The sequence below is a fragment of the Aspergillus wentii genome, assembly GCF_001890725.1.
Source record: "Aspergillus wentii DTO 134E9 unplaced genomic scaffold ASPWEscaffold_1, whole genome shotgun sequence".
In the NCBI taxonomy this organism is placed as follows: domain Eukaryota; kingdom Fungi; phylum Ascomycota; class Eurotiomycetes; order Eurotiales; family Aspergillaceae; genus Aspergillus; species Aspergillus wentii.
The window spans coordinates 3,786,435-3,798,348 of record NW_024467832.1 but is presented as its reverse complement, the minus strand read 5'-3'; the positions used below and the strand labels follow the sequence as shown (position 1 = coordinate 3,798,348).

At 49.9% G+C, this 11,914-nt stretch overlaps 5 protein-coding genes across 5 annotated transcripts; 2 read left to right on the top strand and 3 right to left on the bottom strand.

Moving 5' to 3' along the window:
- The first annotated feature begins 339 nt into the window (after positions 1-339).
- Positions 340-3,401, top strand: ASPWEDRAFT_147070 (beta-glucosidase H). Its single transcript, XM_040829516.1, has 3 exons — positions 340-748; positions 804-1,410; positions 1,464-3,401. The coding sequence occupies exons 1-3, from the start codon at positions 679-681 to the stop codon at positions 3,301-3,303; spliced, it is 2,517 nt and encodes an 838-aa protein (XP_040695128.1). The 5' UTR covers positions 340-678; the 3' UTR covers positions 3,304-3,401.
- Positions 3,402-4,380: 979 nt separating this feature from the next.
- ASPWEDRAFT_167466 (uncharacterized protein) lies at positions 4,381-5,604 on the top strand (the record flags this gene model as incomplete). Its single annotated transcript, XM_040830148.1, has 1 exon — positions 4,381-5,604. The coding sequence occupies one exon, from the start codon at positions 4,381-4,383 to the stop codon at positions 5,602-5,604; it is 1,224 nt and encodes a 407-aa protein (XP_040695127.1).
- Positions 5,605-5,717: 113 nt separating this feature from the next.
- ASPWEDRAFT_268474 (transferase family protein) lies at positions 5,718-7,502 on the bottom strand. The gene has a single exon (XM_040832909.1). It carries the CDS (start codon positions 7,370-7,372, stop codon positions 5,831-5,833), a length of 1,542 nt encoding a protein of 513 aa, XP_040695126.1. The 5' UTR covers positions 7,373-7,502; the 3' UTR covers positions 5,718-5,830.
- A 525-nt stretch (positions 7,503-8,027) lies between these two features.
- met2 (homoserine O-acetyltransferase) lies at positions 8,028-9,626 on the bottom strand (the record flags this gene model as incomplete). Its single annotated transcript, XM_040832496.1, has 3 exons — positions 8,028-9,081; positions 9,137-9,527; positions 9,587-9,626. 3 exons carry the CDS (start codon positions 9,624-9,626, stop codon positions 8,028-8,030), a joined length of 1,485 nt encoding a protein of 494 aa, XP_040695125.1.
- Positions 9,627-10,063: 437 nt separating this feature from the next.
- On the bottom strand, positions 10,064-11,621 carry ASPWEDRAFT_102920 (NAD(P)/FAD-dependent oxidoreductase; the record flags this gene model as incomplete). Its single annotated transcript, XM_040827522.1, has 4 exons — positions 10,064-10,311; positions 10,372-10,951; positions 11,012-11,301; positions 11,357-11,621. The coding sequence occupies 4 exons, from the start codon at positions 11,619-11,621 to the stop codon at positions 10,064-10,066; spliced, it is 1,383 nt and encodes a 460-aa protein (XP_040695124.1).
- Between the last annotated feature and the right edge of the window lie 293 nt (positions 11,622-11,914).

Genomic DNA, 11,914 nt, shown 5'->3' with positions numbered 1-11,914 from the left:
TTTTTTTGCTAAATTCTCTTCTATCTTACTTTTCTTTACTACTTGCATGTTGGACGGTGTTGATTGATTTCACTCTGGGCGCTGTTTTTGAGTGCATTTGTATTCTTTTTCTTGATGATGATGAAGCAAGCATATATCTGAACCGATACACCTGTTTTCTATGTAGATTGACACTTAATAAACCATTACTATTTTCTAATATCAAGACTCTCCCTCGATAAACACACATCCATACGCATCACGGTCCGACGCTCCGTCGGTCCCCGCTTTTCCTTGTCGGTTAATCTTCGGGCGTCTCTCCGTGTCGCTTTCAGTTTCTCTCTAAGTTTCCAAACGAGGACCTCGACTCGTCCATCAAGGAAACTGATGATCAATAATAATCATCATGGCACTTCTTCGCTGCTGGGTGAACTTCGGTATCCCAACAGATGATCTACACCCTCCACCTCGCATCAACCTCGCGTGATTCCTATTAGCTGTGACCCCTTCTCCCTCATGCTTGTAGGGACTATTTCAACACCGCAGTTCCCCTCCATCTTTCTCGGCTCTTCAACTTCCTAAATCCCAGCTCCTGTGATTCCCCACACACATATCCTTATCGATATTAATTGTGCCCCTCCATTCCCCCGCTGGTCCATCGGATTGGATCCACATACCGACGTACTATAGATCGTCAATATGGTTCGATTAGACGTGGAAAAAACCATCTCAGAGCTCACCGTAGGGGAGAAGGTAGATCTCACAGCTGGTATGTAATAACCTAATAGTCCCCTATCTGCACTAGCAAAGCTAATCGCCATTAGGGGTTGACTTTTGGCATACCGCGGCCGTAGACCGTCTCAATATCCCTTCTCTGCGTATGTCGGATGGTCCGAACGGAGTGCGTGGAACACGATTTTTCAATGGAATCCCTGCCGCTTGTTTCCCTTGCGCTACTGCTCTGGGTGCCACTTGGGATACAGAGCTGTTGACCCAGGTGGGACGGTTGATGGGTGACGAGTCTATCGCCAAAGGCGCTCACATCGTGCTTGGTCCTACCATTAACATTCAACGATCTCCGTTAGGTGGCCGTGGATTTGAGTCTTTCTCTGAAGATGGCTTACTATCGGGAACCTTGGCCGGTCACTACTGCAAGGGTCTTCAAGAGAAGGGCGTCGCGGCTACCCTTAAGCACTTTGTTTGCAATGACCAAGAACATGAGCGGTTGGCGGTCGATAGCATTGTGACGGAGCGCGCATTGCGAGAAATATATTTGCTGCCTTTCCAGGTGGCCATGAGAATTTGTCAGAGTGCTTGCATAATGACAGCTTACAACAAGGTCAATGGCACCCATGTCAGTGAGAACAAGCGCATTATCACCGATATCCTTCGCAAGGAGTGGGGATGGGACGGTTTGGTTATGAGTGATTGGTATGTGATTTGGAATTTTGGCAACTTTGAACTCAAACTGACTTTCTGTTTAGGTTTGGGACGTACAGTACATCTGATGCCATCAATGCCGGACTAGACATGGAGATGCCAGGAAAGACGCGGTGGCGTGGATCGGCCCTAGGCCATGCCGTGTCGTCAAACAAGGTTGCTGAATTTGTGCTGGACGAGCGTGTACGCAACCTGTTGAATTTGGTCAACTACCTTGATCCATTGGGCGTCCCCCAGGGGGCGCCCGAGAAAATCCTCAACCGGCCGGAGGACCAGGCTCTACTCCGCCGGGCTGCAGCTGAATCTGCAGTTCTCATGAAGAATCAGGATAACATCTTGCCCCTAAACAAAGAAAAGTCGGTATTGGTCATCGGTCCCAATGCCAAAAACGCCGCATACTGCGGAGGGGGTTCTGCGTCTTTACTCCCTTACTACGTTGTGACACCATATGAAGGCGTGTCAGCTCAGAGTAAGGGAGAAGTCACCTTTTCCCAAGGTGTCTACTCACACAAACAGCTGCCATTGCTTGGACCGCATATGAAGACGGCTGACGGCAAGCCGGGTTTTATGTTCCGGGTATACAACGAGCCTGCATCGGAACCCAAGCGGGAGGCTGTTGATGAGCTGCATCTGGTGCCATCCATTGGATTCCTTATGGACTATACCAACCCGGAGATCAAATCCATGACATTTTACGTTGACATGGAAGGCTACTTCACTCCGGAGGAGGATGGCCTGTATGATTTTGGTGTTACTGTTGTCGGGACAGGGAAGTTGTTGATCGACGGCGAGGTAGTTGTCGACAACACCAAGAACCAGCGACAGGGTTCTGAGTTCTTTGGCAGCGCCACTGTGGAAGAGATCGGAAGCAAGGAGCTCAAGGCGGGGCAGACATACAAGATCGTCGTCGAGTTTGGCACCGCCCCGACTTCTGATCTCGATACCCGCGGTGTCGTGGCCTTTGGACCGGGAGGATTCCGTTTCGGAGCTAGCCGACGGGTTGATCAGGAGGAGCTTATTTCGAATGCAGTCGAACTTGCATCCAAGGCAGACCAGGTGGTTATCTTTGCCGGTCTGACGAGTGAGTGGGAGACAGAGGGCTATGACCGTGAACACATGGATCTTCCACCCGGCAGTGATGAAATGATCTCGCGTGTCCTCCAGGCGAATCCCAACTCGGCCGTAGTGATCCAGAGCGGCACACCTGTCACGATGCCGTGGGCCAACCAAGCCAAGGCCTTGCTTCAGGCCTGGTTCGGCGGTAATGAGCTCGGTAACGGTATCGCGGACGTCCTGTACGGTGATGTCAACCCCTCTGGCAAGCTGCCCGTCAGCTTCCCCGTGCGTTTACAGGATAACCCATCGTACCTCAACTTCCGCTCTGAACGGGGCCGGGTGTTGTACGGTGAGGACGTCTATGTAGGATATCGATACTACGAAAAGGTCAATCTGGCGCCTCTGTTCCCCTTTGGCCACGGCCTGTCGTACACGACCTTTACACGCTCCGACCTGACGCTACAAACCACCCCTGAGAAGCCCAAGCTAGGTGATGGCGAGCCCATCACTGCGACCGTCAGCGTTACCAATACAGGCAAGGTCGCTGGAGCGGAAACCGTCCAACTCTGGGTGGTGCCGCCTCCAACGGGGGTCAACCGACCGGTTCGTGAGCTAAAGGGATTCGCCAAGGTAACACTCAGCCCTGGCGAAACCAAGAAAGTAGAGATTGAGGTAGAAAAGAAACTTGCGACAAGCTGGTGGGATGAGCAGCGAGAGGCGTGGGCGTCGGAGAAGGGGGCCTATGATGTCGTTATTACAGGAACAGGCGAGGGAGAACTGCAGTCTTCGTTTGAAGTGGAGAAGACGCGATTCTGGCTGGGACTGTAGGTTATGATTCATGTGTGATGACAGTTAAAATGACATGGTTATGAGTATCATGAGTGGTACACCGTAGTTTTGGATGCTTTTGTAGATCAATAAACCCCACCGAAGCCTTGCAGAACTACATCCGACATGATGCGGGGAATGTACATACAGTAGAGTGTCTGTACATGCTTAAACCGGATTGAACATGCACTGATGACAATAACCATGGTCGCAGCATCTTCATCTGTTAGTTGCATCTCATCCCTTAATCTATGCAACCAGAATCGAAATATAGAGACGATCGACTGTCTTAAGCCAAATGATAGTCTCGCTTAGCGCAGGCGCTAGTATAATTAGCGGCCTACAAGAGAAACAGGGTCTCAGATACAGCCAATCAGAATAGATACACGTCCAATTTTATCTGGAAGGTTAAACTAGCGCATCACTAGCGCGACTAGTCTTAATCGGGGTCCTCCAATTTCTCTCCACCAAAAAAACATCGCGACTTCTTTTCTTCTTCGCTCTTCGTCGTCTTTTTGTTCTCTGCTTTGTCCTCTCTTTCCTGATCGGGTTTCATTTAGATTGCCTTCTTTTTTGATAAAAATAACCCCCAGCCTTAGTCAACAGTGCTCTAGACTCGAGCTAGATCGTCTCTGTTGATGGCCTCGGTTAAATCCTCCTGATGGCTCGCAGTCTCGAACCTGCTGACCGTTGTCCAATGCATCGTCTTCGCCTCTCGAGTCGTTCCTTTTGATTTCATCCGTCTCTTTTTCTTCTTCTTTGCCTCTCCGGATCGCCAATCCTGTCTCTGCGTTCTTGATCCCTTTTGATTTGCGCAAATCCCCCCGCAGAGCCATAGTCATTAAAAAACAGGAAAAGTTTGGCTGTGTGTGGCGTTGGGTGGGAGAATATTTGTCATATCTTCTCGTTCTGTGAACTACTGCCCATGTCGTTCCTCCATAGCCCACATTCATAGTCAACGTTTGCTGGTGGACAGTCCCTTCCTTATCGAGTATCTTATGTGTTCCTCCTTTCATACCTATTTATTCTCGTCTACCCAGAACGCCAGTGTTGGTTCCATTCGCCACTGTCGTCATCATGGACCTCTTGGTATCGAGGAAGAAGAAAAGCACGAGGAAACGGTTGTTTCCTTTTTTCGGCTCGCAGAAGCCTACGGGGAACGCTTTCGTGGAAGACAGATCCCGTTATTACGACTTTGCTGATACACCTGTGCTCTTTCGCCCTCCGTCTCCTCTTATTGACCGCCAAAATATTTCCTCGGATCTTAATGAGGAGCTTCGAGATTCCTGTGCAGTACTCTTCCGGGGCATCGAGCTAGTGGAAACACCCTGCTATTCTCGACCAGAGTCAGTGAAAGCGGACAAAGGACACACGCAAGCTGAGGCTGAGGCTGAGGCTGAGACAATGAAGAAATCTCAGTCTCCATCCAACTATCTGTCGCCAAATATCGGATCGGATACTGCTACTCGGAGAGGAAAGCATGATTCTGGCATAGACCTTGAAGGTCGAAGGTCTAGTGGTCAAGGAGTGGAAATCTCGCAGTTTTACGAAACAGCATCCGAGCCCAAGAGTCAATCTGTCCGTACGAGCATCCAGTCCATAAAGAGTCTAGTGTTCCAATCTTCCGGCACGGACGTATCTCATGATCAAGACCCTCACACCCTGGCTTTCCTTTCCGAACGGTCACTCTGCAAGTCATTTGAAGGCGAGGACTCAGAAGCAGTGGAGGTGTTTCTGAACCCTGATACGACCTCCAAACCTTGTAGAGTTCCAAGCCTTTCCCGACCTCAAACCTCCCGGTTAACACGCAAGCAATGTTTCGAGAATCTTCAAGATGTAACACCAGACGTCACTCTACGAAACTCAACGGCTTTTAGTGAGCTTGACTTTTCTGACCCAAACCATGTGAAACAAGATACAAGACCCGCAACAGCAATCGAACTCGGCGTCTCATACCACCAAGAAAAAGGCCATGGAGCTGTCGTCATAGACAGCAACGGTCTGGTTCATGTCATGTCTGCTGAAGAAGAAGCACAGCGTCGCGCAGATCTGCAGCGTGCCGTCACGGAGAAGATGACGGGCATCATTGGGGCCAACACAGAGAGCTCCTCCAACCTACCGGACAATGCTAAACGTGAGAACCTCGCTGGTCATGGAAAAAAGGAAACTACTACCAATTCACCGCCACCAAAGGGGAAGTCCCTCCTTCACAAACTATCCGTCTTCGCCCTAGGGAAGCGAAAGACCACCGCCCGTAAAAAAGATACATCAGTATTCGATCGAATCACAGAAGCTGTCTAGTTCATCTTTACCGGAAGGTCTATGTGCACTGGAATTATTATGAGATTTATGAACAAGGTGTTGGTATTTTGGGATCATGCTTTTGAGGTCTAGTTACTCTTGAAATGGCGGGAAAGCGGAAACTTGTTATGCATGCATCTGTATCAATGTAGACACGACCATGGCGCTTAACAAAAGCTAATAGAAGAATAATACCATGATAATAATTTCGGGGATTATCCACATCTCACGAAAGGACCCGCAATCGACCATCCTCCAATAATTTCCCCATTGCTTCAACATCCAAATACAACGCCAAGTCAACGCCCCCATCGTCAGTCCCAGAGTCCATAACCTGGACACACCCATCCATTTTCGGCATGACCGCGTGTGCATATCGCGGCGTTTGACCCCTTCCCTCAAAATCAACCTCATACATCCCCAGCCTGAGCCACGACGTCACCAGTGTATGCCGCGTTCCCAAAAACCCTTGCCACAGTCGTTGCGGTGCCACTTCATGCGCCGCATCATGCAGGATCGCACCTACCTTCTCTGGCGTAAAAAGACGAATTGTCTCACGGAGCTGAGACGCCGTTTCTCCCACACTCGCTGTACAAGCTACCGAGCCTTGGTTTCTGATATGCGTGAGGAAAATCGGCGAGCCGATAAACGAGTCCGGGAGGGGAGGAGAAACACGGGGTCGAGCACTCAGCGTGACATTTAAAAACACTTCCTCGGAAGAATCGATAAGCCCACGGGCTCTACTGATAGCCGCCCAGGTATGTGCGAGTAATGCATCCAGACGGGAAATAGTAGATCCATTGCAGCCTGCACGGGCAATATCACGAATTCGACCTAATTCCTCGTCTGTGAAATGTACCTTGGCGTAGCTGATGGGCCGTGTCAAGTCCCAGGTCTTCCAGGGAGGTGATTGAGATGGCGAAAGTACGGCATTCTTAGCCAGACACTCCGGCGATGGTTTCGAGTTCTCCGTCGTGGGAATCAGAAATGGGGGATATCCCGGATCTGACATCTTCCACCAGTCGAATCGATGAAGAGGCAAGTCCCTGGCTGTCTTGGTGAGGACGGGATTCGGTTCTTTGGCATCGATATCCCCATCTGCTTGACTATCCAGCATGGAGGGCTGAAACACAGGCTCACCCATTAGCGAGATCGAGTCTTGCTGTCCATGTAGTGTCCGACAGGTCGCAGCCCATTGGTGCACGAATACCATCAACGCCTGCGCATCGGCGAGACAATGCGCAATTTGCATCCCCACCGCGAATCCCCCGTCATTGAAGAGGTTGATTTGAACTGTCATGCTAGGGAGACCCTTCCAATCGTGCAGATTATGCAATGCTAGTTGGGTTTGGGAGAGGAGAATGTTCTGTGCAAAGGCATCTCCCACCCAGATACCGGTCGAGGCGCGCTGGGTCGCTGTAGGTGCTAGAGATTCGAGAGGTCGAGCGTGTTTGACGATGTTCCATTCCACGCCTGGGTCTGACTCGGTGTTATATGCGACCATTGGCCTGTGGGAGCGCTGTGTGTGGTCTCCTTCTGGGTGGAATTGGGTCCATTGGAGTTGGCCGGCCCAGTGAGGGAAGGAGTTTAGGGTGGTGGTGAAGGATGTTTGGAGATATTCGAGAAAGACGGTTTCATTGGAGGTGAAAGCGTCGAAGACCCAGATTGCACCTGTGGGAGTGAAGCGGGCGACGGTGGCATCGAGGATGGAGAGGGGGATGGAGAGAGGTTGGTGGTTGGGAGAAGGGAAGAGACGGGTTTGAAGCATTTTGGATTGGGCGTGATGGTGGTGATTGACGCCGACATTTTGACATACTGGATAGCTCTATTTATATAGAATTTATACTTGATATAGATGATAATAATGTTACCAAGATCCAGATTATAGAGGATTGTGTTGCTGTGTTCCATTGAAGGATGACTAGTGATGCCTCACGATGACTCATACCGCATCATTCATTAAGGCCATATAGCGTCTTATGAGTCATGATCCTGGTTTGGATAACATCAAACAAAGAGAACACCCACAAATAACAAATAACTGATAAATTGAAAATAGTTGATGAATTGAATGAATGTATTTTATCTAAGAGTTTACCATAAGTGTTCCTATTAAAGGTTGGCCCACCACCTCAGGAACTTTCGTTCAGACAAAAGGCCGAGGGTTACTGATGGAGAGCAGTTGGATGCTTCTTTTACAGTCTTACCTGAAGGTGCGAAAGAGGCAGTTGGATGCTCATCTCTCTGACTGGTTGCGAAATATAAACAAAGACCGCACCTCTACTTCCCCGAGTTTGGGAGTCCGGACGCGTGTCTCTTCACCGAGAGGAGGCCCGGATCCCATGCCCTGTCATTTGCAGAGCATCGGAATTTATAAGGCTGCAATTACTGCGCCAAATTGGTTGTGCTTGTTGTCGAGCAATTTACCACGCCGTGATATCATCCACCTCCGCTTCGCCGAATGTGCTGCTCTTGGTAAGTTTGTTCACGCCATCAACAAATGCAGCACCATCGGCGCTGGGCTTTTCCATGATGTCCGGCAGGACCTCGCGGAAGAACTCGAGAATGTAGCGGTTGACCTGTTCGAATTGGAGCAAGAAAGCGTCGTGGCCTTCAGGACTCTCAATTCGCTCGAGTCTCGAATCCGAAATGCCTGCTGCAATCTCCTGCTGCTCCTCAAATGTAAAGAGACCATCGCTTTCAATTCCCAACACAAGCGCCGGCTGCTTGATGAGGGATAGCGCTTCTTTAACAGGGTCCTCCAACGACGCATCGGCACGGTGTCGCGAGACATCGTGCGTGTCCAACTTTCGTGTCATGGCAATATAACAGTTAGCATCGAATCGCTTGACAAACTTCTCTCCCTGGTAGCGAAGATAAGACTGGGCTGAGAAGTAGGTAGGGGGCCGCCTGCGGTTGCTCGGGTTGGTTGTTGCACTGAACGTCTTCGTTCCCGAGAACTGCGGGTCCATGAATTCAATTTCCGACGGTTGAGGAATGGGCGAGTTCTGTCCAGCAGACCCACTGGGTGTGCGCGAAGACCTTCCAGGCTTGTGGCCATCGTTGTGGACTGCCCAGTGTTCATTCGGGGGTGTTGGCAGCTTCGCCTCGCCATTGATATTTTGCCGCTTGGAGGGATCAGGGACGTTCCTGCCGAACCGGGACTCAAAAGAGTTGCGGCTACGGTAAGTGAGGAGAGCCGACATGCGAGCCGCTCCCAGACCGGTGGTGGGAGCGTCATCGAACAAATAGTAACCGTCTTCGTACTTCGGGTCACTGTAAATGCTCTGTCTCTGAGCCTCTCCCCAACTGATACACCATGCGGAGTGGCGTGCCGAGGTGGCAATCGGCACAATGGCCCGGACGTAGTCTTTGCCAAAGTAGGCGTATTCGAGAGTGAGCATACCGCCCATGGACCCTCCCACGACAGCCGCAATCTGCTTGACACCTAAATCGTCTAGGACAAGCTTGTGAATCCTATTTTTGGTTAGAATATTGGAGGACTTCCATAATGAGATATAATCCAACATACTTGACATCATCCCGGACGGTCGTCAGGGGGAATTCAGGTCCGTACAGACCGCTCTCCGGGTTCCCATCCTTGTACGTCACGGCACTGCCACTTCCGTATGGACTACCCAGACTGTTCAAGCAGATCACGTAGAACCGAGAGACATCAAATGCCTGACCAGGACCACCAAGCAAGGGACCCCACCAATCGGCCACATCGGCACTACCACTCAGCGCATGGCAGATCACCAGGGCGTTGTCACCGGTGGGGGACAACTGACCCCGCGTGGTGTACGCGACGGGGACATTGTACAGGGTCACCCCGGATTCGAGGGTGAATGACGGGATGACAGCAATCGACTGGTCGGTAATGAGTTTCGAGTACGGGTTCTCAGGTTGAGTGTCGACTCTCTCTACGGGATTTAGTAGCTGTTCAACTCATGAAGAGGGAGGGGAACGGGGGGATACTGACGGAGTGGCGCAGTCGAGGGACTGCTGGATTCAGTGGCCATGATGAGCCAATTTGGGAGATAAAAGCTTGGGAAACGAGGAGAAAAGATATAATCTGGAGAAAAAAAAGGAGAAGAGGACGAGCTGAGGGGCCCTTTAAGAGTCAAAATCAGGGCAGCCAAAAATCCCCCGCCATTCTCCACAAACAACCAATCGGAATGGCGGAATTGCGGTTGGAGACGGAGGGCGGTGAGGAGATTTCTGCTAGTGTTTGCTGACCGCCTATTTTGAGTCATCCATGAGTCATTGGACGGTGTTTCTGCTCCTTTTTTATTTTATTTATTTTATAATCATTGTAGTGTTAGAAGGAAATGAGTGTTAAATTAAATGTATGTGAGTGAAATGCGATTATACTTGAGGTTGAGTGAGGATCAAACACCGGCTCTCCGGATCGGATCGGAGCACGAAGACAATAGTTATAGACTGCATCTTGCATGAATTAAGCCAGGATATCACCTCCCTCTGGCCCCTTCTGAGCCTTTTCGAGTCTCGCAGTCGTTGATTTGAACAGACGAGGCATCTGGACCTCCTCGAAGCTCTTTCCTGTGGAGATCATTTCGGCCAGAGCTTTGGCCGCAAGTAAGATAACAGGCATGCCGTGACCATTGAATCCGGCGCAGATATATTGCCCAGGTTTTCCTGGAATGTCACTAACATGGGGGTTGGAGTCGTACGAATATCCCATGACTGTCAAGATAACGGTTGTTAGTTTCTTTAACAGAAAGCTGCTCGGTTTCAGACACTTACTTCCCGTCCAAATCTCCTTCACATAGGCTCCAGTATCCTCCCAGCCTTTAAATGTTCGCTGCATATAATCATTGTAGTAGTTCTTGGTGGGTTCAATCAGTGTGCTGTCGTCGACTACATTGAACCACTGATCCTTTGCACTTTTGAATGTATACTGGGCTCCACCAACAACAATACTTCCATCTGGGCGCGAAATCAGATAACTTCCACCGTCCCCATTCTCTGTTCCCAAACAATAGGAGTAAGGCAGATATGGGGTGTTTTTGCCTTCAGGAACCGCAATATGGCAGCAGATTCCACGACAAGGAATGATATTTGCTGAATATTCGGGCAACAGTCCGAGTGTGTACGCATTCGTAGCATGGACGACTTTAGATGCCCGGATCGATCCTCGTGGTGTATTAACAATATGGCTAGATCCATTGGGATCTGCTGTCACCTCAGTGACGGGAGTGTTTGCTTGGACGTTAACGGTGTCGGATTTGATGATCTTCGAGAGCAGCCCCATGATGAATTTGTATGGCCACAAGGTACCTGCCGTGTAGGACAGACACGCCTTCGCACCTTTGACACCGGAAATCTATCCAATTGACAGCCAGAGTTAGCTCAAAATTTATCTTTATGAACCGAATTATCTTACCCCTTCTGCATTTTTCTCCGGTGTAAAGTAAAGGTCATCGACGAAAGACAGTTTCTGGGTTGCAAGAGCTTCGTACGTCTTCTTTGCCTTTTCTGCAGCCGCATCATTGAGATAGACATTCATATTTCTCGTGACAGTAAAGTCACAATCGATTTCTTCTTCCGCAAGCAAATCCTTGAATGCTTTCACATGGGAAATCTCGAAATTGGCCAGTTCTGCCCCAGCTTCGACTCCATATCTCTCAATATATTTCGGAATATGACCATATACATCAGGTCGGAGATGGCCACCTGTACAAACATGGAATTAGAATTGATTTGAATACATACGCGTCATGGCACTCACCATTGCGACCTGTTGCACCAGAGCATATTTGTCGCGCTTCCAGAATAGTAATGGAGGGCGGTTTTTCCTGATGCACCTGCAGCTTCAAGAGATGATACGCGATGCTGACGCCAGAATATCCAGCACCAATAATGACAATGTCGCTCTGTTCAGGGAGCTCAGGGGTTGTTCGAAGCTTATCGAGTTGATGCAGCTCCGTGCGCCAGCACGGTGACGTGGAGTTGTCCACGGGGAAGAATGCAGGAAGGGGACCGGCGGAGCCCATGGCGTGCAAGCTTGAGGGGGCAAAGATGGGGTTTTCGACGATAGAAAAAGTTGTGTTTCGTGTATTTCGCTTGGGATAAAGATGAACTTATAAAGATGAAGGCGTTCTCCAGCTGATTGATAAGTCGCCTGGATAAATACCCATCCATGTGGGGAACCCAAGAGTCCACGCGATCTTATCTCCCTGCGCGGACAACAGTACAGACCACTTCAGCTCATCGCCAAACTGAGCCTCAGCTAACATCATCCCTGATGTGGCGTCGTTTCAGTTACATTCACTCGAGGTGGTGCTCC

Coding starts and splice junctions, on each gene's coding strand:
- ASPWEDRAFT_268474 (XM_040832909.1), bottom strand. CDS start 7,372: ATGCTTCAAACCCGTCTCTTCCCTTCTCCCAACCACCAACCTCTCTCC.
- ASPWEDRAFT_147070 (XM_040829516.1), top strand. CDS start 679: ATGGTTCGATTAGACGTGGAAAAAACCATCTCAGAGCTCACCGTAGGG. Junction 749..803: donor GAAGGTAGATCTCACAGCTG/GTATGTAATAAC, acceptor AATCGCCATTAG/GGGTTGACTTTTGGCATACC. Junction 1,411..1,463: donor GGTTTGGTTATGAGTGATTG/GTATGTGATTTG, acceptor CTTTCTGTTTAG/GTTTGGGACGTACAGTACAT.